We start from the raw sequence: 25,784 nt of genomic DNA on the forward strand, positions 1-25,784 counted from the left end.
ATAAGGTGATCTTTGAGCTGAGAACTGAAGACAACGCTGAGGGAACCAACCACGTAAGAGTTTTGGGGAAAAGCACAGCAGTTGGGGGGAACAGCATATGCGAGTAAACACCCTGAGGCGAGAGCACATCCAGCTTTCAGTTCTGCATTCATTTGTTCCTTCGTACATCTTCGATTCACGTTCCTTCTTACAAATAATAACTTCAAGGCCAACTATGCACTCCCAGGCAACTTCTTTTGTTAAATTGTACTTCACTGTGGTTATGAAATGCGTATTTGTCGGGGCACTTGGGTGGCTCAGTCGGTTAAGCATCTGTCTTGGTCTCAGGTCATGATCTTGGGGTCCTGGGATTGAGCCCTGCGTCGGGCTCCCTGCTCAGTGAGGAGCCTATTTCTTCCACTGCCTGCTGTTCCCCCTGTTTGTGCTGTCTCTTTCTCTCTCTGTGTGTCAAATAAATAAAAACTTAAAAAAAAAAAAAGGAATTCGTATTTGTTGACTAGCTGATATATATTTAACATAGGAGGAAAATAGAGATGAGTCAGGCAAGACTCTTATCCTTAGAAAGAATACAACCCGATATAGAAACAGACATAAACAAATAAATGTAGTACATCAGGAGGCTTCCTGGGATTAGGAAAGTAGCATGGGCTTTAGAGAGAGACATCCTTATCTAGTCCTTTGTAACTAACTTGGGCACGTTAGTTTCTCCTTTGAGCCACAGAGCCCTGGACAAGCCATACCTATTTTGTAGAACTCTTATGAGGGGTAAATGAAATAATCTATCTGAAGAATATAACATATAGAATGTCTGATTAATGTAACATCTCCTCTCCCTCTCCTATAATAATAGCACAATATGGTTAACAAGTTAAACATATGCTAAGAACAGTATGTATACATAATCCTAGTATTTGACACATTGTTTTGTGGTTAATGGAATAGAGGCCTGTCTCCCATATTAAACCAAGGTTTTCTTGAAGATAAGCAACATTGTTAATAACCGTTGTTTCTGCGGGGCCCAGCCCAACACCTGGCACATAGTAAGGTATTCTCAGTAAATATATACTGACTGAGTGGAATTAACGAATGCTTAGAAACTGAGTGGTCAGCATTGTTTTCTGCCATAGATAATTACACCGAAGAGTAGAAAGGTTAAACTATTTGTTCTTGATTGTACAGCAGAGGTCAGAAGTCAGATTTGCTATATGGTCTGTACAGAGTCTGGAGCATTTAAAACATAATTTAAAATCTTTCTGAACATGGTATATTTCAGAGGCCAGTCTGAAACAGGGCCCTTCCATGCATTTCTTTCACAGTGTGTTTAAATAATTAGGATATGGTAAACTCTTTATTCTCAAAGTAATGGAAACATAATTGAATCCCATGGATTATGCAGGAGATCATATTGTCCGTTGGTTTCAACTCCTCTTAAGTGGACTTAGTTAATTTCATTTTATCTTCCTCTTCTTGTTTACTCTCAGGCAGAGAAATGGAGCAGCTTTGAATTACACTGGCACACAGTCGATACTCCGTAAGTATTTGTTGAATGAATAAATGATGAAAGAACTCTTTTAGGCACTACGGCGCCCTAAGATGCTGATCTTTACTTTCATCAAGATGCCAACACCCTCGGCCTCTCCTTCACCCGTCTAACTGCATCTAGGTCATCTCATCCCTGCGTCGTTCATTAACACCCTCCTCCCCTCACTCCTCCCACATGCTGCAGTGCCCCCTATAACTGACTCAGTCCCCCTCTACCCATCAATGGCACAGCATCATGTGAGAGGGTCTCTAAACGCCAGTGACATGGACCAACACACATTCTGGTCATCCGATGTCAATAGGCGCTTACTGATAAACTTCGTTTTTGTATCTTGCATTTTACTTAGCCTTGTGCCACCGTTTTCCCACTTTTCTCTGTGTTCTCCCAGCCCCAGTCTTAATTCCTCCCAGCCCTTGGCACCCACTGACTACCTCGCCTGCTATCTCACTGGGAGTTGGGAAGGCAGCAATGTCCGTCTTGGCACGAGTCAGATCTGCCCCCATGTGTTGGCAAATCCATTGGAGCAGCTTGCTGATTTATGAATCTCTGTCCGTCTCCGTTCCTCCCTGGGCTTTTCTGCATTGTCTCTTTAGTCTTGTGTTGACTGCTCCCAGAACTCCCGCGTCCTTGCTCTGCTCTTGCCTACACTTCCAGTTATCTGTTGTTCCATATTTCGAAATACCACCCCCTCCCCAAATTGGAAGTTTTAAACAATTCAATTTTATAATATCACACAACTTTGTCAGGGGTCCAGACAGGGCTTGGCTCACTAATATCAACTGGGTCACACAGAGGCATCCGGTGGGTGGTTGGTAGGAAGAGTCCAAACCAGCTTCATTCGCATGCTTGGCACCTTGGTGAGGATGGCTGGGAGGCAGGGCTTGGCTGGCTTCCTCTCCGTCTCCAAGGAGTCGCTCTATGTCATCTCTCCAGCGGGGCCACTGGACTTCTTACTTGACACATCTGGGTTCCCAGAGACAAACTTATCTCAAAGGCTAGGCTTAGAAACAACAAAGTGTCTCTTCGGACATCATCTAAAGATCAAAGCAGTCATAGGCCAGCCCTGATTCAAGGAAAGAGGAAACAGACCCTACCTTTTGATGAGAGGTATTTGAAAGATTTTTCTGCATTTAAACGTTTTTACTGACATAGGAAAGGACCGTGTTGCTCTGTGACCTGGGTTATGACGCTTGATGTAACTTTTTAAATAAATTCTTTTAAAATAATTAGGGATGCCCAGGTGGCTCAGTTGGCTATGCTACCCACTTTTGATTTCAGATTAGCTCAGGTTATGTTCTCGGGGTCCTGGGATAGAGCCCTTAGTTGGGATCCCTGCTCAGTGGGGAGTCTGCTTGTCTCCCTCTCCCTCTGCCCCTCCCCCCACTCACTCTCTCTCTCTTAAATAAATGAACCTTTAAAAAATAGTAAGAATATAAAAATTATTAAGACTATGTTTTACAGCAGTTTTGGATCACAGCAAAAGCAAAGGGAAAATTACAGAGATTTCCCATAGACTACCTACCCCGCTCCCCCCGTATATAGCCTCCCCCCTCCCAGAATGCCCATTTTTTATAGTCAACAAAACTATACAGACACCTCCTTATCACCCAAAAGCCCATAGTTTCCATTAGGGTTGACCCTGGGTGCTGCACATTTTATGGATTTGGACAAATACATAATGACATGTACCTGCCATTGCGTATCATACAGAGTAATTTCACTGCCCTAAACAACCTCGGTTGTTCTCGTCTTGCATGGTAGATGTGAAGAGGTACCATCCTGAATTCCTCTTGAAGGAAGGACTTGCTACCCAGTTCTGGGGAATGCAGAGAGCAGTCAGCATCTCCCAAGTCTGCCTCTGCTGTACAGGGCACAATTTTTCCCGAGTTCATGTCTTTCCTGGGGCAGCCCACATCCACTGACTGAGGGATACAGGTGTATAAAGGCCCAGGCACTTAGGTTCAGCCATTTCTGAGTGACACAAGATAATTCTGACGAACGACAGTCTGGAGCACTCCTCTGGGCTGATGGAGGTCTGCATTGGGGCTTTACTTCTCCGTTTTCCAAACATAGCTCCTCCCTTCCCTGCACAAGTGTTGATCTTGCGAACAAAATCATCTCGGCACCTGCTTTCAGAGTACCCTGCCTGTTACATACATTATAACTATATGACTCTCTATGTGTACGTATATAGCATATACATTATATACACACACACACACACATACATTCATCTGAAGACGTGCTTCTGTTCCTATCCAAGGCTAACCATGTCTCGTTGAAGCGGTTGCTTTCATCTGCCCTGTACCTCCTTCCTTCCTAGCCTGTGGGTCAAAGCACCCTATGTGTTGTCGGAGAATGAAGAGTGGCTTCTTCCTCCATGTATGTTTCTAATGGGGACTATCAGCACGAATCCTTTGTCTTCCCCTTCTTTCTCTGACCACAGGGCTGGGCACAACATTTAGATCAGACCCATCAGAATCTTGATGGCATTTAACAGGAGCTGAGGAGAAAGGCCTTCTGTTCTGATGGCCAAGTTGGGAAGACACATGCCAGAGGCAGTCTGTGGAAAGGGACTGGCCTCCGCTTGTCTTCATGAGAGTATGAAAGGGACCTAGAGGGAAGCAGAGTGAGACAGCAATCCTGGAAGCACCCCGTCTCTGGATGCCACCCTCTCCAGCTGCACGACTCCATTGCTGGTTGTGTAAGCCCGTAGGTTTCTGTTTGGGCCTCAGTTCATTGACGAAGATACACCACCAGCAGCAACTAAGAGTCCTGATATACAGATCCCTCCAGTTTTGCTCTCTCTTCTCTCTCTGTCCTTTATGGGACCCCTTTCCTCCAAGATTCACAGCTTACACTGTCTTTCCTCTCTCCCTCTCTATTGGCTCCTTTCCCTTTGCATAGAACCAATGCTGACTACACCAATGGTTGGTGGAGAGAAGAGTATCCATTGAGCCCTCCTTCTCTTTAGCTAAATTCATTTTATAGTGGGCCATGCACACCCTGACATCCTTACTTCCTTCATGTAAGCCCCTACCATCTGTCTCCTGTCCTCACCTCTCTGCAGAAACAGCGGCTTTGAAACCATTTATCTAGAATTGGCCACAACCAACAACCTCTCCTCAGTTTTATTATCTTGGATCTATTTCTGGTACAGGACATTATTAATCACTGACAACCCCTCTGCCCTCTGAACAACACGGTCTCAAACTTCCCTTCTTAGAGGACCTCCATTCCACCAGCATTCCTGAGCCGTGAGGTTCTGGTGGAGTCATGAGGGAGAAGAGTCAGCGATTCAGGGAGGAGGATTCTCCCCTCTACTTTGGAGTCAGGAGGCGCAGCCATAAAGATGGATTGGAGAGCAGTGGGAAAAAATGGAGGCTGTCGCTGGGGGACTTTTTTCTTAGTCAAGTAAGACTCAAGGCCAATGGCCAAAGTGTGGAAGACTGGTATTGAAGATACCGGTAAACCAAGATACCAAAGTATCTTTGGTTATCTTTGAAGATACCAAATAGTAGTATTAAAGAAAATGGGTAACTATTAGGCGTATTGTAAAGAACAAATTAGCATACCCAAAAGAAAATGAATAATATGGTTATAAGCCAGCAGCTAGGGCCAGGTAAGATAGCCAGTTGGAATGAAATCGGCACCATTTCATTCCTTTTGCCAAAGTCCAAATTTAGAGGAAACCAGTTATGGGGCTTAGAGGCATCATGGGAATATCTCACCAGGGGTCCGGACTGGATCAAATTGAGGCCAAAAGAGGTTCTAGACTTCCAGACCAAGGCAAATATTAGTTTAGCAAAGTTGGAAGAAGAAGAAACAATGAGGCCAAGTTGGGTAAATCGGGGATCCTAGAGTGGAGAAGCTATGTGGGCATTGGCTCATTAAACAGAATATGATCTCACAGGATACCAAGTCACTGGGTGACTAGTGGAGTGGATGGCTTGTTGGGTCCATGGTCAAAGGAGCTAGACTGATACAAAGCAAAGGTCAAGCAAAGCTTTGAGAGCTTTGATAATCAAACTGACCAGGGCCATCTCTTGCAAAGAGGTGATCTCTCCCTGCTTTACCGACTAACTTTTAAAGGGCAAGGGCCATGTGGTTGGGCCTGGCCATGCACAGGTGGTCAATGAGATTGTAACACACAGAGAAAGCTGCACAGTCATGCTAGGTCACACACGGATGGCCAGTTGAATTATAATTTACCCTAGTAGATATTTGAACCAGCCTATCACTTTGGTCAGAATTAGCACCCCAAAGGTGCCCAACGGGCGGGGCCCATACTCCTTGGTATCTAGGGAGACAGTATGCGCCCCACCGATTGGATACTTCCACCTGGCCTGACCCACCCTTGTATTTGGGCTTTGTTACCTGGGACTGGTTTCTAGGACTTGTTTTTAAGTAAGTCTCCTGGAGGGAGAGACAGTTTAAGTTTTACTGCATAAACAACAAAAACCACTGTTTTACAGGATGCCATTGCTCTGGCTAAATAGGCCTTTATAGGCTTGGAGTATGAGGGTGGATGAGAGCCAGGTTTGGATGGAAATGGGGCTGATGATGGGAAAGTATGGAAGAAGACAAGGTGGGTGGGCTCTGGTTAGGCACCCTACCTTCTGCATGGGATTGAACCCCCAATGTTGTGTTGGTGAATATCTATGTGTGCTTTTGCTTGGAGAATGTCTTCTTAGCTTCTGATGATAAGCCAGTGACATTCTCCATTCTCTGCCTGTATGGAGTTTTCTTTTCCTTTCTTTCTTTCTTTACTTTTTTTTTTTTTTAACCTTAAATGCTTTGCAGTATAGTGGCCATAGTAAATATTTGTTGAAACAATTGATCTGTAGAACGGATCCCCTTTCTGTCCTCCTTGTTGCGTAGTGCGGCTTGTGTCTGATCACACGTGGAACTGTGTTAACAACTGTAACAGGAGGACGCTCACGGGGCAAACAAATATTTTTGCAGCAAACACAGCACTGGTCGCTCTGCTATAATAAGAACAAGCTAAGAATCAAGGTTCTTGTTTTCACTTTATTTGTGACTTCGGTTGTGTTGGAGTCTATGGTTTTTAAAGACCTTGCAATTGGAAATTGTTCTGTGTAATGAAAATAGAGTAGTTTTAAAATGATAAAGATTGGGGCGCCTGGGTAGCTCAGTGGGTTAAAGCCTTTGCCTTCGGCTTAGGTCATGGTCCCAGGGTCCTGAGATCGAGCCTCACATTGGGCTCTCTGCTCAGCAAGGAACCTGCTTCCTCCTCTCTCTCTGCCTACTTGTAATCTCTGTCTGTCAAATAAATAAATAAACTCCTTTAAAAAATGATACAGATTGCAATTCTACTTCTAGATCAGACCTTCGACTCTGGAAAAGTTACCCAAACCATCTTGTCCCTAGTGTCTCTATTTTCACATGGTAGGGGGAAAAAAAAAAAAAAAAAAAAAGAAAGGGGGGAAAAAAAGGAATAAGTTGTGTCATAGGGTTGCTACGAAGATTAAATGAAACAAGGTATCCAACATTCTTAAACATATTTCTGGGACATACTAAATGCTCAATAATATGACTTTATTTTTCTTTCCTTCCCCAGTCTCCACTTTTCCCTTTATTATTCTGTACACTTTCAGGGGCCAGAGAACTATCTTGCTGCAGGCAGAGGAAGGTACAGATGAGCAAAATACCTTTTGAAGCCCTTGCCTGTAGCACACTGTCTCTCACTGTGGGGGGAGTAACTACCTTTTTTGGCAGGAAAGTTTCCTCCATGTTATAAGCTCCCTTTTCATGAGGTACGTGCTTGTCAAGCAGGGCTTGGATGTTCTGGAAAGCGAAAGCTTCTCAGAAAAAACAGGGATTACATTTCCCTGTACATACTCGCAAGTATGAAATTAAGAAGAAAAGGCTTTGCCAAGTCTGTACTGTGCTTGGACACTTGTTCTGAACCTGAACGTTCTTGGCAGCTCTTAAAGCATGCACCTCCCTTCATCTGTCCCTGGATGGGACCTACACTGGAAATTGATGGTTTATTTCCCCCATGCTTCGTCTTTGTGCATTTTCCTGATGGTGTCAATTAGTATTAAAAAAAAAAAAAAAGGAAGGCGTCTATTTCCAGTGTCCCCCACTTCACAGCAAGCCCAAGCTGGCCACAACGTTTGCTGACACTGTGAATACGTTAAAACTGTTTCAGAACGGTTTGAAGAAAATCCTGCTTGAAACAGATTCTGTGTAGATTCTGAGTGTCCCAGAGAAGCTTGCTTAAAAGTCAACAAGGTGAACTGAGGGGGTGGCGTGGGGGCGCCATGCTTTTCCACATAGTTCTTTCCTACTGCAGGACTGGGTGGGGGGGTGGGGAGAGAATTAAATCCTGTGAAGTGAAAGGTAGGATGTCCTGAGGTTTTTTTGCACCGCGAATTGCGACGGTAACATTTAGACCCCAGAAAAAAACTCTTCTCTGCCCTTGAGTTGAAAATAAAATCAGAATGGAGGGAGCTGACATCCTCTTTCACTTAATATGTAAATGGCGGTGCTCCCAGCTCGTGATTTACTTAGGCCTGTCTTACTCTGTTTCTGTCACAGAACGTTTCTCTTTAGATTCCTTGAGTTAGTTGCTGCAAGTCAGGAATGTAAATTTAGAGAGTATGATCATGAGAGAGCCGCCTTGATGTTTTTTCTTATAGTGGTGGGGCGTGTGTGCGTGTGTGTGTGTGTGAGCGCGTGTGCGTTTTCCAAAGGATATAACACTGATTCTGTTGATTTTTTAAAAAATGTTTTGAGAGAAAATGAGGAGTTGTTAGAGGAAGTGGGAAAGCAAAAGAAAAAAAAATCTGAGCAAAGTGAGCTTGATGGTTTGGTGTGGTGCCCAGCCCCATCCCTTCTGGGAAATGGTCTTTCCTATGGTGCCTTGTCCCAATGGGCAGGCAGTTTTGTTTTTTCTGCAGTACCCAATGTGATGTTCCACGTCCGTTCTTCTCTTGAGGGAGAAATTAGAAGAACCACAGCGGCAGCACCCCTAAGAGCACATAGGGTTAACAACCTAAGGAATCTGAGGCATAAGAAGGTTCCAAGTAAAACAGGAACCTAAGCTGGGATGAGCAGTCTCATCCCGGAGTGTCTGCCTCTTGCCCTCATCACAGTGCTGTCCTTGGCCTTCCTACTGGGCTTCCCGGGGGTTGTGGGACCACTGCACACTCTGCTCCCCATGGATGGAGGCAAAGCTTGCGTTTGCACGATGAACCTTGTCTTCTCTCTGTAGACTCTGTTCCCAGAGCAGGTTGGCCTCCTGGAAGTTCTTCCATTCAGGAGCACCAAGGCACCAAGGTATTTTGTCTGGGAAGTTCTCAGGGAAGCCTCCAGCTGGGTGGGGTGGGGGAGTGGGTGGGTGTCCTCCTAGTTGTTCTAGATGAGTCTTTCTGAGCTAGCACTGACACACTGGCATCTGTTCTTGTCCTAGGATTCATCACGTCACATAGAACAGCAGATACTCCTTCCTCCATTACTATTTCAAAGGGCAGGGGGGTGGGGGAGGAAGGAGTGGGTCATGAATATTTAATCGGGGAAAAGTAGGAGCATGTTATTTGGATAAACTACTTAATAGCAGTGCTGGCCCCTCCTCAGATGGGGGTAGATGCCACATTGCCTGGCTCGCTTGCAGGCTTTCATCTTTAATCATCTCTTCTGGGTTTGCTTTGAGTGGGGATATACGAAGGCTCCCGTCCCTGCATCAAAACGCATCTCCAATTTAAACAGCTGTTAATAAGGGTTAAATCTGCAGGCTGAGCTGGCCCTTCACTTGTTACTTGCAAAGGGGGAAAAATCAATGGAGCAGGAAGCCAGAGGGGCGTCCATTTTGAAAAGCCGTAATGAATTACGTTTCCTTAGCAAAGCTGGCAACCTCCAGTCCTGCTCTCACAGCCTCCCTTTCACATATCCAAGCCCTCTGCGACACATCACATTTAATGAGACTGCACAGATCTCAAATAAGGAAGGGGAGCGCCGCTGCTGGGGCACTTTATTAAGGAGGATCAGAGAAAACTCGCTGGCTTTTAAAAGGAGCCCTTAAAGGCAAAGGATCTTTTTGGGGGAGTGGAAGGAGGTCCCTGATTTCAATGTTTCATGTCCCCTCTGGTCTGGAGCACTTGAACCACCTAATTCAATGTGAGCTCTTGGGACTGAGCCTTAGCAAACAGGTCCCCAAACCTCAGGACCACTGAAGAGCAGGAGGATTAGGAACCTTTTGATTTAAGTGCCATCCGCCCCCTCAGGTCCATTAGGATAAAATGGAGAGAATGGCTCTGCAACTGTCTTCTGTGTGATGAATCATTGTTATAACTGTATTTTCCAAATCAATAATTAAATCACTTATTTGGCCAATAGAACAGCACTTAGGCGGGTGGCAGGCAAGAGATTCTGAAATCTAAAAAATCCAGTGGATGTATTGGCTACACGTTGAAGAGCCAGAACATTATCTGGGCATCAGAACTTTCCATTCGAGTATCGGCTTTGTTGCAAATTTACAAAGCTCCAGTGATAAAAGGCTATCACTCGGACCTTCAATTTACTCATTTATAAAATGAGAGAGTGGGGATAATCTTCAGTCCTCCACTGAGACTTCGAGGTCTGAGCCAATCTTGGAAAACAGAGGAGACAATGGCGCCAAACCAAGAACACGTGTTGAGCTAGAGACCGCTCTAGAGAAAGGCAGCCCATCTCTGTGGTGAGTCCTTCCTAGAGCTTCCCAGAAAAACTGTTCTGGCATACAGAGCTCCAGGTCCTGCTGCCCGGAGCCGTCTTCCTGTCCTACTCTCTGTTGACAACAAGATTTTTCTTATGCCCTGTGTAAGAAAAACAATAATAAAATGATAGCCGACATGTACAGTGGCACTACTGCATGGCAGGCATGCAGCCGAGGGGTGTATAAGCTCTGGCCTGAGAGGTTTGGAGAGGAGAAGGCAGGCTGCAACCAGCCCTCCTGCATTCACATCCCCTCTTTGCTACTTCCTGGCTGTGTGACCTGGGGTCAGTTACTTAATTAATGACATTGGCACATAGTGGGTGCTACAGAAGGGCTAGTTATGATCTTATTTAAACTTCAAGTTATTCCTGTGAGGGAGGTATGATGATCTCCATTTTTGGACAGGAGCCTACAGCTCAGCAACTGTGCGGAGATCACCGGGTTGGTGAGTGGGAGAGCTGGGGATCAACACCTGAGCTTCCAACCAGTTTGGGTCTTTTCAAATCCTCTTTGTGTGTGAGTGGAAGTAAAATCAACCAGTGCTGTTGGAGTAGGAATGTTTATTTCTCTCTTCCACTGTCTGTCTCAGAGCTCTCGAGTGTCTCCTGGTCAGCCCTTCCTTTTTATCCCATTCTTGGTAGGTTGGCATCACAGTTCCTGTTTCCATTTTTTTCCTTCTTTGTGTGACTGATAGGAAACCAACCCGTCAGGTAAGTCTGGATCCCCAGTGGCAGCTTTCTGGAACATAGAGGGCCAGTAGAGATAGAAGTTGAAAGGAAAGATGGCAAAGAGATTTCATGTGAATATGGAAAAAAAAGCACTGGAATATGGGTAGGTGAGGTCAGAGAATGTAGTACTGTGCAGTTGTGATCTTGTTGGAAGAGAGCTGTGACATTAATCTTAATTTTTTGAGGGTAACATTTGTTTTTTTCCGCCCTATTGGAAAATAATATGGGGTGTTCGAACTGAAGGGTCTTGAAAACATACCAAGGTGATGGAATTGGTTGCTTGGTCCATCTACGTCTCTGGCTTCATACCTTAGCTCATGGTATGATTTTATCTCTAGACAGACAGAGGAGAGACAACTTAGACAAGTTCATAACTTATTTATTTTAAGTCAAGTTTTCTTTGTTGCCTGTGTCTTTGTTTTCTAGTGGCACGTCTTCTTTCTCTGATCATGGTACTGTCTTAGTCTTCAAGCTCGTTAGGACCAACTCGTTTCTTCTCTCTGTGTCTTCTGGCTCTTCCTGAAATAAAGGGTAGTGTCTGTATTGATTATTTCCTTAGAAAAGTCTTTCTTGGAGTGACTGAGTATTCCCAGAGAGGACGTTCCTCTTTCTTCTGTCCTTTTTGGCTCTCAGCATCTAACCCTGGCAGTCATCAGACTTTAACAATACATGGAACCAGAGTTCTTCACCTTGTGGTGAACCATCTTAGTGTCTCGGGATACTACCAAATTAATTAGTTACTGTGGGTTGTAGCAATTGCCTTTGCTTGATCTAGAGAACCGTGTGTAGGGCTTCTTTTGAGGCTGAGCTAGCAATGGAGCCAATGGGAGAAATCTGAGACATATCTCAGTAATATACTAACAAGCTCTAAAAAGCTGGTACAGCAGCAAGATCTCCATTCAATACTAAAGCCCTGACAATCGGCTTACCCCCTGCTTTCTCTGATTGTATTGTTCTGGTCAATGAAGAAGGGAATGAAAAAGAAACCTCAAGGGTACAGAGAGATTTAATGCCAGTGGAATCCAGGTTTTAGGCATAGGAAGTTATCTAACATGGAATTGGTGTGCCAGGCCCTCGAACCAAATGAATGCGTAAGGTTTGCTTGACTCGATGGCCCCTGCAGATAACCACAGCCATCCAGGTATTTTTTTTCTTACACAGAGTCAAGAAGTTCATAATCTGAGGCATGAGAAAGCCATTTTTAGCTGACCGAGGACAGTAGAAATCTGTATTTACACTTCATAGCCATGGGTTCATAGTCCCCATCTGGGGCACTGAAATCTGAAATAGGGACCATAAAGTCCCCTATTAATGTGTTACAGAATCACTACTGTTCAGCTCTAGTCTGAGAGTAGCTTGTAGGACTCCAAAGAGGGTAAATTTATAAAGAATCATAACATGACCTGCCTTGATTTCTCTTGGTCTCTGATTCAAAGCTTTACTGTTGGTAAATGGACATTTACTGGCATCAGTCCAGCACTTGCTGTGTACAGAAATGATGTCCTATGTCGTGTGATGGACAGAATTAGGAAGAGAATGTTCTACTTCTAACCAGGTACTCGAAGATACAGGCAAATAGGCACAGGTATTAGGCAAGTGACATAACCTATCTAGGCCTCAGTTTCTATATCTGTAAAATTAATTAATATAGCTCCCACTTGACAGTATTGTTTGGAAGATGAAAGAAGATATTATGTAAAAAGCCCTTAGCACATGGAAAGTGCTCAGTAAGTACGATAAGAATCACTATGGGTTGTGTGCATAATGGATGCAAAGTAACAAGCTGTTTGCAGACCAGGTCCCTGAAAGACCTTCTTGCTAAAGAAACACAGAGATCCAGAAGGATCATCTTAAAGTTTAAGACTACATTGGGCCTTTAAAAGGACAAAACTGAAAGGAAAAACAAAACAAAAACAAAAACAAAAACAAAAACCCCAAAACTCCTCCCCCAAACTGTTGGATCAATTCTACAATTTCACAACTAGTCAGTTTCGTGAAAAATACGTGTATAGGTAAATTCACACTTGCTGCTTCACTTACAGTTACCGATGCACCATATTCAGTGAGACCTAGCTTGTGTGTGCACGCAAGTTGGGGTACAAGGGTAAGTCGTTCCCACGGCGCTGTTCTTCATAGAGATTGTGAGCTTTGGCAAGTCTACTGGACTTTCTAGGGGAAAATAACCCAGGATGGTTAAAAAAAATGGAGACAAAGGTATGAAAAGCATCTCAGTGTTTAACAACGAACACCAGCCCTGACTGGCCGTAACTAAGGAGCTCGGCCATTGTAGACGCTGGCCAGGGAAGGAGAAAGTCTCCAGAAGGGCATTTATAAGGGCATAAGGGGACAACTTGACAATAAGCCCATTTTGCTACTCAAGGGTAACGCTGGACAAAGTGCCAAAGCTTGGGACGAGCCTGGGGACAAGGTTTAGAGTGCAGTTTTCTGAAGCAACTTCAAACAATACAGCAAGAAGGAACTGGGAAGCCGTCGTACAGAGTAAAGAGAATTCTGTTCTCTGGGCAGAGCGATTCCCCCATGACCAGTGCGGGATCCCCACATCCCAGCACGCCCTGCCCCTGCCCGAGACATCCCTGGGATGCCTTGTCCCCGGGGAAAGAGTTTGCAAGGGTTCCTCCATTGCTGTGCCTTCACCCCCACCTCCTCACCCAGCCCCGGGCCGAAAAAGTGAAAGAAGTGAAATAAAGGAAGCAAAAGTGATGGGAGAGAGGAAAGGAGGAAGGGGGGAGGGAGGAGGGGGGGAGGGGAGACCGGATCTCTCCCAGGAAGTAAGGCGTTTAAATGACTTAGGAAGCTTGAGTCAGGAAGTTGAGAGTTAAAAACCTAAAAAAAGAGAATGCGAAACATCAAGACTCCTGGTGCCAAGAGGTTAGGTCTATTGAAAAGCCAAGGACATTTGGCTGAGTGTGTGGTGAGGGAAGTGGTATTAAATTCAGGCATTTCAACTGGGTGACTTTGGGCAAACATCAAAATGAACAGGCTCAAGTCCTCCCTGCGGTGTGAAAGGTATGGTATGTCAGACAGTCCCCAGGGTCTGCCCTGCCCACCGCACGCCCCCCCAACTTCCCCCTCCCCACCAGGGCAGTGGAGGAATGTAGGTGGAGTCGGCCTGGGCTGGGGCTCTACCAGGGATAACTGAATTCACAGCCTCTGAGGCCAGTTCCTGGGGGGCTCAGAGAGACAAAGGGTTTGTAAGGCAGCGAGAATATTAACCATCTTGTTTCTGGGTTTCATACCTGCCTCCATCATTTCAAAATATTTCACTGTTTTCTCCTACATTTCCAACTCCTTTCTTACATTATCTGTCTCTTTCTTTTAATTGACTGTGCTCTGGGTTTCTGTGCTGGGTCGGGGGGACAGGTGCGGGGGTGAGGGAAGAGGGTCAGAGGAAGCCGGAAGGAACAACTCCACAACCTGACCTTCTTCAGCTGCGTGAAAATAATTCCAGATTTGAAAAGGGCTTTGGTGGGGGGGGCGGGGGGGGGCACTGTGACATTGCCAAACAAGAGCTTTTGTCCCTCTCTACCCTGGTGCCTGGGCCTCTCAGTCCCCTTAACCCCCGCTACTTTTGAAGAGTTAAATGTAAGGAAAAACACAGTTTGGAGAAGGTGTTTCACAGAGGGACAGAGAACAGGCTGCCTGATATTTACGTAATCTGGCAAAAGGGAGGCTGTGTCATGAGACAGAAGCCAGGGCTCAGGAAATAAAGAAAAAGAGGAGAGAGAGAGGCAGAAAGAACTGGAAATGAAGAAAGGGATGGAAGGAGGGAGGGAGAGAAAGAGGGGAAGAAAAGGCAAAAGAACCATAGTTGGAAGTCCCAGGAGGATAAATGAAAGGGGAAAAGGAAGTAGAGAGAACTAACATAAATGCATATTGCAAAATTTCTTACCACTGTCTGCTCGAATTATGGAGCTCTGAACAAACCGCCTAGTGTAGACGTGAACTTAACCTTCAAAAAATGGACAGGCTGGAAGTTTATAGCCTTTAAAACATTTTCAACAAAAACAGTCCCTGATTTATGCAGTGAGACTACCCTGAGCACAGGAGCTTCATCCTCAAAGCAACAAGAAGTCAGTAGTTGAAACTTTGTGACAATAAGAACAGAAGAAAAGCAACAGTATCTGATTTGGGTGAAAATGGAATTCAGCCTGCACTACTCTTTGCCCCATGACTTCCTTCTAATTGGGTTATTCTCTTGAATCCAACTGAATCTACCTTGTGAAAGCTGGTAGCTCAACTCCCTGGCTGTTTTCATGAAGAAAAGTCCTTTAAACACTTTCTTCTCTCATGGGGTCTTGAACTTAAGTTTAGACTGTATCTGACTTGCGTTTACACACACATGGGTGCACACGCCTGCATTTGGGCCCCAAGGTCGTCTCCTCTGCAGACTCAGAACCCCATAGGCGTATACACCACACCAAGCACAAATGAGCCTGCGTGATGAATGGTTTCGGGGCCTCCCCCAACCCCTGTGCCTGCTCCCCAGGGCAAATGCTTTTACAGTATTTACAACCTTTGTGCATTTGAGCAGGAATAAACAGTAGAAGAGACAAGGAAATGAAGGGGAAATCTGCCGAGTGCCTGCTTGTGTGAGGATGTGGGCCGAGCACACTTTATATGGAACGTTGCAATGCGTTTGGTTTAAGAGCCGCTTTTAGAATCATATTTTAACACATGGCACATCCGAAACAATCTCTTCTGGTAAGGAGTCTTAGAGAGAGGCCATTTCTACTTGCAAAGCCAGCTGCGAGGAGCTGGAAGGCACACAGCTGCAGACAGCTGGACGGCTAGTGTTGTAACAGGATCCTTGGAGAAGTGAACTCTGGCTCACGCCCCCGGCCCTGAGGCCGCATGTGGGAAGGCTTGTCGGCGTGGAGGAGTTGCTTCTGTGTCTGTTAGCCCAGGCCGTCCACTGTCTTTCTCAGTTCTCTGATAGATCAGAACCGGTCTGGAACTTCCAGAACCAAGTGACCTGAGGACTAGAGCAGTTTCCTGCCACCTTCTAAACAGATTCTCATGGAAAGTGTGGTGAATTTATCATCCTAAGACTACCCCACCCCTGGCTCCCTCCGATTTGGGGGTGGTCTCTTCAGACCTGGAAGACGCTTTTTGTGTGCTCCAACAGAAACGGGGCATACCCTTGTAGCAAAGAAAGTTCTGAAAGAATGTTTGCAGGGTTGGGGTGAAGAGAGGCCCCTCCCCCTTGGGCGGGACATATTCGCCCCACACATGAGAAGGGAATCTAGGCTTATATCTCTCTGTTCAGTTTTTCTAGAGAAAAAGAGTGGCTTGCGTTCTGGAAACACTGCCTAGCAATTTGATCTCACGAGCATTCTCTCATCATATATATAAAAAATAATATAGCTAGAGAAAGCTAATAACCCTTCCCAGCCAGAGTCAACTTTGGACTTTGTCACTGACAGACTTATCATTGGGTAAGAGAAATGCTTTTTAAAACACGTTCTGAGCAAGAAGAATAAAAAGGCGTGGGTCAAGACATGACCGAAGGAAGAGCTCTTCATTCGACTCTGTGGCCAGGCCTGTGCCTGGAGTCCGTAGGCCCACCCTGGCCACTTAGAAGTACCCAGAAAGGCCAAAGTTGTCGTCACTCTCCTCATTCAGAGGTAACATGTTAGAGGAACAGTATTAAATGTCAGCTAGGGGCTGCAGCATTTTAGACTACAGACAAGGGGTAAGTCTAGAGGTTTGATGCCAAGGAGATCAGCTGTTGGTCAGGAAGGAGACTGTAAGGTGGTTCAAAAGCAAAAGGTTCAGGACACAAGTCGAGAACCTAGTAAGGGTGAGAGAGAGTTGGTACTTACTAGGGTCGCCACAGAGAAGCGTGCTGGCTCCAACATAAGCTTTTATCTTTTACACTAAGGGAACCAATCCACTGCCTGGCAAGTGGGGAATACTAATGGTTTATATTTGCTTCATAGTTACTAAAACGTCATTGCAGAAATCATCTCATTTGTATCTTTAGCAAGGATGGAAGTCAGCAGAACAGGCAGGATGGTTCCCATTCAGTAGATATTGAAACTCTTTTTAAGAGAGATGAAGAGCTTTATCCACAGTTACTGGTGGCAGAGACAGCTTGAGAACTCGATGCTCTACCTACTTACTATATCATAGGACTCAAGACTTTTGCTTAGAAAGAATTGAAACCCAAGATAAGGAAGAACTGGCTGAGAGAAGCTTGCAGAATTTTAGTACTGGGAGTCGATCAACTTTCCCAGCCATACTACAACTGACTGAAGAGCTCCAACTTTTTTCTACCTCTTAGTGGTTTCTTCTAACAGCAACATCACCGGAAATAATTTATTTAGCCCTGTCTGGTCCTGTGATCATCCTTGAGCTCAGAAGGTCTTCCATGATTGGCACCTGCACTTGAAGTCAAAGAAGGGTCTTTCTCTCAAAGAGAAAGCCTGGGCCTGCCTTGCCCCTCTCTGGAGCACCGAAAGGTGCCAACAAGACCACATATGCTAAAATTCTTTCTAAAATGTGAAGCACTGTACATATTCACTCACTCGTTAAATGGAGAAAAAAAATACTTTAAGGGGCATAGTCAGTTATGTGTCTGACCCGTGGTTTCAGTGCATCTCATGATCTCAAGGTCTTGGGATCGAGCTCCATGTCTGGCTCTGCACTTGAGCACGGAGTCTGCTTGAGATTCTCTCTCTCCCTCTCCCACTTCCACTCCCTGCTCATGCTGGCTCTCTTTCTCTCAAATAAATAAAATCTTTGAAAAAAGAAAAAAGAAAAAAACTTTAAGTGCCTATGTTGTACTAGATACAATGTTACATGCTGGGGATACCCGAATACAGAACAAAATATAAACAAAATATACCTGAATAGAGAACTTCTTATAAATTGGTGAAAGCTAAAAATGTATTGTCTGGTTATTTCGTCACAAACATTGTACAAGCCATGGACATAGATTGTCTTTTTAGTCTTCACTCTGCCCCCAAAGAGGCAGGCATTATGATCCCAATTTGTAGATGAGGCATGAGATTAAATGACCTGTTCAGGAAGGGAACCCTAAGTTAGAAGCCTGGGATTTTGACTTCATGGCTCTTCCTTCTGAGATGAGCTGTGAGAGAATCAGAGCCACAGACTCCAAGAGAGGGGCAGGGATGGGGGAGCTGGAACAGACTATGCAGAGGAGGAAACACTGAAATGTTGGTGAGGAATTGACCAGGAGGCAAAGCGATGGTCGGGGGGTGGGGGGAGGTCTGACCCAGGTTGAGAGAGCAGCAGGTAAGATAAGGTAAAGCAATTGTGGGTGTGGGAACCAAGGGGCAGTAGCTGACGGCAAGGAGATGCTTCCTCTACCTCTTCATTTTCTTGGTTCATTTCTTATGGTTTAATATCAATGCATAGAAAACTTCTGCTTTGAATTTCAGTGTTTGTCTTTCCATTGAGTAATAGTTCCATTCAAGGAAAAATCATTCTGGGTGGTAAGGAGGTCACTATTTATTTATTTAAGATGTGGGCAAACTCCTAATCAAAACTTATACCATCATCTAAGCTGGCATTTCCCCAATGTGCTTTGTGAAAACTTTGCCCAAGGCTCTCAGATTTGGTTTGCTAGTTAAAATAATATAATTTGGCAATTGCTGAGGCTTCGCGTGCATCTGTTGTGTGTTTAAGTGGAACCTCATGGAGGATTTGGAAACTCGGGTCACAAAGGCAGCTTTGGAGCTACCTCCCTTTGGAGATACATGGTAGGATTCCATCACTCTCCATTGCTTCACCGTAGTGTCACCATCTTCGCCATCATTATAGTTAATGTCTTCAGCCATGGGATCAGTAGACTTCGGTTGTCATTATGGGACCATGGGTTATCCCCTTTGGGGGAGCACTATTTGGAATGTGTATCGATATGATCCAATAGAAACAGGTAGAGATACATGCAGGATGCAACCAAGAATCTAGGAAAACTCCGGAACAAGTTAGAAGGGTAAGCATTTATAGGAGTTTAATTGGCAAGGGTCTTTGGATGGGACCATGGGACGTGGTGCTGGATAGGGAAGCAAACTAGCAGATTTGCATGTTTTCTTTCCTCACTTGAACTTGCACTGTTGGGTTTGAAACTTCTCTGTTAGCCATTTAACATCCAAATCTACCATCTTTAGAAGAAGTAATACATATCCCAAAGTGCTTTATGCCTTATAAAGTTTTGGTGAATGGCTAGTGGTTCCCACTTTTTTTTTTTTTTTTAAGATTTTATTTATTTGATGGAGAGGGAGAGCTCACAAGTAGGCAGAGAGGCAGGCAAAGAGAGGGGGAAGCAGGCTCTCTGCTGAGCAGAGAGCCTGATGCGGGGCTCAATCCCAGGACCCTGGGATCATGACCTGAGCCGAAGGCAGAGGTTTAACCTACTGAGCCACCCAGGCGCTCCCCTCCCTTTTGTTTTTGAAAAGAGGCCTCATGCTTATTCTTTTCAGGCTCCAGAAACCAAGCCTCAGAAGTCTGGTGATTTGGACAGAATCACTAAAAAAATGAACAGAAAACGATGGAACTAAAATTCGGGTCTCATGACTTACCTCCCAGTGATTTTTAGAAGAACTCTTGCCACCTGTCTGTATCTTGCTTTCCTTATTGGGAAAAGCTCTTTGCAGAAGAACATGGAATTTCAGGTAGAAATATGGTGGGCAGACTAGTTCCATAAGCAAAACCTCATTGTAAGGCCAAAATCTCTCTCTCTGGAGACCTATAAGGAAAGTTAGCTTTCGGATGTGACTTACCAGAAATCCTCCCCATCTGGAAGCAGGGGTGTGCCACAAGTGTTCTTGCTCATGTCCTATGATCTTGAGATTTTGTTGAGTGGTATTTTTTGTCTTCACAATGACAAAGAAAATGAAAGAGGACACAGCACTCAGTCATTTTTATTATTTCTATTTACCCAGGAAAAGCATTGTTACTATTACTACATAAATGAGTCTAATTAGGAACATAAGTCTTGGACTGCAGAAAATCACTTAGCTGCTCTCCATGAATGCTGAGTTTAAAGGAAATAGAATTAAAATGCAGAGTAGTATCGTGCTATCAGTTTCTCTCTCTCAGTCTCTCTCTCTCTCTCTCTACCCCTCCACTTCCTTACCACAGTGATTCCCTTGACTCAGTAGTCCCCACCACCATCTTGCCTTTCGGATTTTCCTTCCGATGCATTCTTTCTAGTCTTTCCTATGCCACACAGATAATGTGAAGCAGATATCTTCCAAAAGTTACTTTTGCTTTGCGTGGTAAATCATTTCCAGAGGCGGACTGTTTTCTTTTGTTCTGCAGGGCTTTTTTCCCCTGGGGTCTTGTGTTGATCCATCCATCTATCCATCCATCTTAAATAAGTTTATCAAGAGCAGAATTATGAAGAACACGCATTAGCCAACCCACAGGGAACATGCTTTAACATTTGCACCCGCCTCCCTGAGTATCTAAGTTGGAGGACAGGGAGCTATGCTCAGTCTTCAGGAGTATGCACATATGGGGCTCTCCATAAATGAAAAATTTGCAGGCACACACCATTGATAGTATCCTTTTCTAGAAGCATATGCATTTAAAAGAGATTTTTTTTTTTTTTAAGTTAGCCCCTGTTGGGGCAACTGGGTGGCTCAGTCATTTAAGTATCTGATTCTTGATTTCAGCTCAGGTCATGACCTCAGGGTCATGAGATCGAGCCCCGCATGGGGCTCCACACTGAGCATGGAGTCTGCTTGAGATTCTCTCTCTCTTTCTCTCTCTCCCTCTGCCCCTCCCTGTTCTCTCTCTCTCTCTCTCTCAAAATAAAATAAAATAAAATAAAATAAAATAAAATAGAATCTTAAGAAAGAAAAATGTTAGCCCCTGTCTTTCTCTCTTGGAGACTGATGCATTAGGAAAATAATGAATCAGTTTGAAATACTGCATCATAAACAATTAGGTATTTAGACAGACAGGTTGATGCCTAAGAGACTGTGCACATCTAGGGAAGGTCTGCATTGATCAAGGATAACACATTAAAGAATAGGTTTGGGTTTTGAAAGACAGCCTAGTATTTGGATAATTAAGGGGGAGGATGAAGGAAAATAATAAGGAAATTTTACTATTTCCTAGGCTGTGTTCTGTGTGGTATATAATATGTCTGTTTCTACCTATATACTCAGTTAATATATACAGAAACCTATGTTGTGGTGCTATTAATCTACTCATTTTGTGGATGAGTACATTGAAGAACAGGAGGTTTCAGTAACATAGCTAGGAACTGGAGATCAGAATTTGACCCTAGACAGACTGGCCATAGGGGCATATGCTCTTCACTGTTGGGCAGAAGGACTTCCACAGATAGACATGATGGACGGAACGGGAAAGGCTAGATGGGAGAGGCCTGTGGAAAGAACGCATTAACCATCGCTGAGTGAAGGATGGGCTGTTAGCATTCTTTCCTTCACTAAATAAATGAATCGTTTCAAAGATTAAATCAATCTCTGGCATCTACATGGTTTTTTAAAGAAATATCTGCTGATCTTCACAAGATCAGGCCTGGGGTGCCACAACAATGGGTTAATTTTTTCCCTTGGTCTACATTTTATTTTTTTCCTTGGTAAAAATAATATTTAATATAGAGCTCAGACCGTATGATTTATTGCCTGTTTGAAAATCCTTTTCATCGCTGTATATTTTACCAGTAAATATTTAATCCTTGGCACCAAATGCCACCCTGTTTATTAACTTTAGAGCTCATATTTTATAGTAAACCGAATTCCGAAATATCCTATGAAGAGAAGGATATTTCGTCTACGTCGTCCACAGAGAAATTATGTCAAAGCAACCCCAAAGAACACTACTTGATCACCCCTTTAATTATTGGAAAGCTTGATCACGGCAACAAAACACACAACAAAATATATCTATTTTATTTTTCATTTGCTGTGGAATCCCTCGTTTCCATCCCAAACAATTATCTTGTGCCCAAAACATGACCAGAATAAATGACTGGCCTGGAGACTTCACGAGACTTCACGCCTTTGCATGGGTGGCCTCATCTGCCTGATGATTCTGTTTTCCTGTCTTTGAGGCTTTGGCTTCAAAAACTTAAAACCACCAGACTCAGAAAAGATAAATCTTTCTCAGTTTGCTTCAGAAAATCTAAACCCAATAAAATCCACGTCAGCGGTTTCTGGAGACAGTTACTCATCTGTCTCTCAGGAATGGACCTTTTGGGTTCTGTTTCCCTCCTAGACTATTGGAGCTGTGCTCTACAGCATGAGTCTAAACCATCTCTGTTTTCTCTGCTTTTTGCCCTTGCAATACCCTACATTTAAAAATGCATGTTAATATTTTCTGATATGCTGTTTATACCATTCATTCTCAGGGAGCTGCCTTTCTCTCCCACCTCCCCCTAGTTATTGAAATCATAATCATTATTTTGCTCAAAGTTTAATATAAAGAGCTCACTCTGATGAGGTATTCCCTGATTTTAAAAAGTTAAATACATAATTCCTTATACGTAGCTTTAATTCTTAATACGATATCAACTTCCTTTTTTTGCCATTTCAATTCTCATTTCCTTATATTTACTAGCAATCTTAAATTGTCTCAGTTTTTGAAATGGGGAAGATTACCAGGAAATTGCAGAAAGATCAAAGTTTTAGAGACACTCCAATCCTAATAAAATCAAAGTGAATTCAAAAGATTGAGAAATAAGTATAAAAACAACTATTCATGATTTAGTTTGAGTATAGTTTACTACATTTAATAGACATTTGAAAAAATGATTTCCCGTAAGTAGTACATGTGTATGCCTGATAATGCATGTGATAGCATGTTATACGTTATAAAGTAGTTTATCAAGATTCATATTATTGTGCAGATTCATATTATTGTGTATAGTAACGGCTCTTTTTTTCCCATAAGATTTTATTTATTTATTTGAGAGAGAGAGAAAGCACAGAGGCAGAGTGAGAAGCACGCTTCCCACTGAGCAGAGAGCCTGACAAGGGACTCAATCCCAGGACCCTGAGATCATGACCTGAGCCAAAGGCAGATGCTTAACTGACTAAGCCACACAGGTGCCCTGTAAGAGCTCTTTTAACATGCCTCTACTTAATTGACTTGTTGGGCTAATGAATGTTCCTCCCTTCCTCTGTAAGACATTCTGACCAATCCCCATAGCACAGTGAGTACTCATAACTAAGAGGCTACTTTCCAGTAAGACTATGAAATTTTGCTTAGAAAAACTATGTGTTCATTGAGTCAATTGCGTTTATTCCTAAATCTGTTTATTCTAGTTAAACTCGAAATTATAATTATAAAATTTGATTTGCTATTATGTAAGGCAAGGGACTATGAATGTGAAAAACTGTTGTTTGCTTGAAAACACAGTTGAAAGAAGAAATATTTTCAAAAGGCTCAGTAAAGATGGATTATTTTAAAAGATTGCTATTGATTATATAGGGGTGAGACAGCTATAATAATTTTGACGAAAACATCTAAAAATCTGGAGTTCTGTACTTAGCTTTCTTTATAAACAACTCAACCTACTAAGATAATCTATAAAAAAAAAATCCACAGTTAATACTGCACTTAACGGCAAGAAACTTGAAGTTTTCCCATGAAGGAAGATCAGGTACAGGACAAGGCTGTCCCCTCTCACCACTCCTTTTCAACATTATACTGGAAGTTCCTGCTAGTGCAATAAGAGAAGAAAAAGAAATAAAAGGTATACAGATTGGGAAGTGGGAAGTAAAACAGCCTTTGTTTGCAGATGACATGACCATCTATGTAGAAAGTCTAAAAGAATTAACAAAAACTCCTGTAACTAATAAGCAATTATAGTAAGGTTGTAGGATATCAGGTTAATATACAAGATTCAGTCATTTTCTTATATACCAGCAATGAGCAAATGGAATTTGAATCTAAAAGCACCATGCCATCTATATTAGCACCCCCATCCAAAATGAAATACTTAGGTATAAATCTAATAAAGTGTGTACAAGAGCTCCATGAGGAAAAACTACAAAGATCTGAGGGAAGAAACCAAAGAACTGAACAGAGGGAGAGGTATTTCCTGTTTATGGAAAGGAAGACTCCATATTGTGAAGATGCCAGTTCTTCCCAACCTGATCTGTAGATTACAATCCTGATATGAATCCCAGCAGTTATTTTGTGAATATCCTCAAACTGATTCTGGTGTTTGTTTGGAGAGGGGAAAAGCCCTAAATAGCTAACACAATATTGAAGAACGAAGTTGGAGGACTGACATTTCCTGACTTGAAGAAATACCTTAAAGCTACAGTAATTAAGACAGGGGGATTTTGAGGAATAAATAGATAAATAGATCAATGGAGTAGAATAGAGAGCCCAGGAAAAGAGTCACACAGCCTGAATTTTGACAAAGGAACAAAGGCAATACAGTGGAACAAAGATTGTCTTTTCAATCGGGCTGGAACACCACACATTCACACAGAAAAAATTAGTCTGGACACAGACCTCACACCCTTTGCAAAAAATAACTTGTCATGGATCATATGAAATGTATAAGTATAAAACCTCTAGAAGATAAAATACATGGAAAAACCTGAATAACTTTGGCTATGGCAATGACTTAAAAAAAAAAAGATTTATTTTTATTTTAGAGAATGAGAGAGAGAGAGAGTGCACAAGCATGGGGAAGAGCAGACAGAGCAGGAGGGAGAGAATCCCAGGCAGACTCCCTGCTGAGTGCAGTGCCCCATGCAGGGCTTGATCTCACAACACTGAGATCAGGACCTGAGCCGAAGTCAAGAGACAGATACTTAACCCACTGAGCTACCCAGGGGCCCTGGCAATGGCTTTTTAAGTTCAACACAAAAGGCATAGTTCAAGATGGAAATCATTGGTAAGTAGAGCTTCAATAGCATTAGAAACCTCTGTTCTCGAGAAACAAGAGAGTGAGAAGACAAGTCACAGGAGAAAATTTTTCAAAGGGCATAGTGCATAAGTACACAGAAGTCAACAATAAGGAAATAAACAGCTTGATTTAAAAATGGGCCAAACCTTAATAAATACTTCACCAAAGAAGATATTCAGATGGCAAATAACCATCTGAAAAGTTGCTCCACATCATATGTCATCAAGGAAATGTACACTAAAACAGTAACAAGATACCACTACGTACCTATGAGAATGGTCAAAATCCAGAACACTGACTACACCAAATGCTTATATGAGTGTGGAGCAGCAGGAACTCTCATTCATCACTGGTAGGAATACAAAATGGTATAGCAGTCTCTTGCAAATTGAAACATACCCTCACCGTAAGGTCTAGCAATTGTGCTCCGTTGTAGTTACCCACAGGAGCTGAAAATATGTCCACACAAAAACCTGCACATGGATAGTTATAGCGGCTTTATTTGTGATTACCAAAACTAGGAAGTAACTAAAATGTCTTTTACAAGGTGAATGTATAAGTCAACTGTGTTATACCATGAATATTATTGAAGGCTAAAAAGAAATAAGATATTAAGCCAAGACATGAAGGAACTTTAAAGGCAAATTATGAACTAAAAGAAGCCAATCTGAAAATTCTACATACTGTATTGTTCCAACTATTTATTACATAAATAATACACTTTTAAAAATTAAGACTATCTTTTTAGAGGAATTTCAGGTTCACAGCAAAGCTGAGGGTTATGTACAGAGATTTCTTATGTATTTCTTGGCCCCACATATGCATAGTGTGTTATTTGTGCCAAAAAGGCCTAAACAGAACTCTGATTAGCAGATCCATACTCAAAGAAAAATTGTTGGTCTTATA

At 43.2% G+C, this 25,784-nt stretch overlaps 1 protein-coding gene across 3 annotated transcripts in view; it reads left to right on the plus strand.

Moving 5' to 3' along the window:
- Positions 1-25,784, plus strand: part of LOC309840990 (uncharacterized protein) — a 140,357-nt gene that overhangs the window by 44,739 nt on the left and 69,834 nt on the right. For 2 of the 3 annotated variants that reach the window (XM_082683724.1, XM_082683725.1), the window contains exon 2: positions 1,482-1,531. The exons of the other annotated variant lie outside the window; for it this stretch is intronic. In XM_082683724.1, the coding sequence (XP_082539850.1) occupies positions 1,482-1,531 (50 nt within the window). The remainder of the gene's footprint in view (positions 1-1,481; positions 1,532-25,784) is intronic. 3 annotated transcript variants of the gene reach the window in all.

Source organism: Mustela nivalis (genome assembly GCF_964662115.1).
Source record: "Mustela nivalis genome assembly, chromosome: 9".
NCBI classification, from domain to species: Eukaryota; Metazoa; Chordata; class Mammalia; order Carnivora; family Mustelidae; genus Mustela; species Mustela nivalis.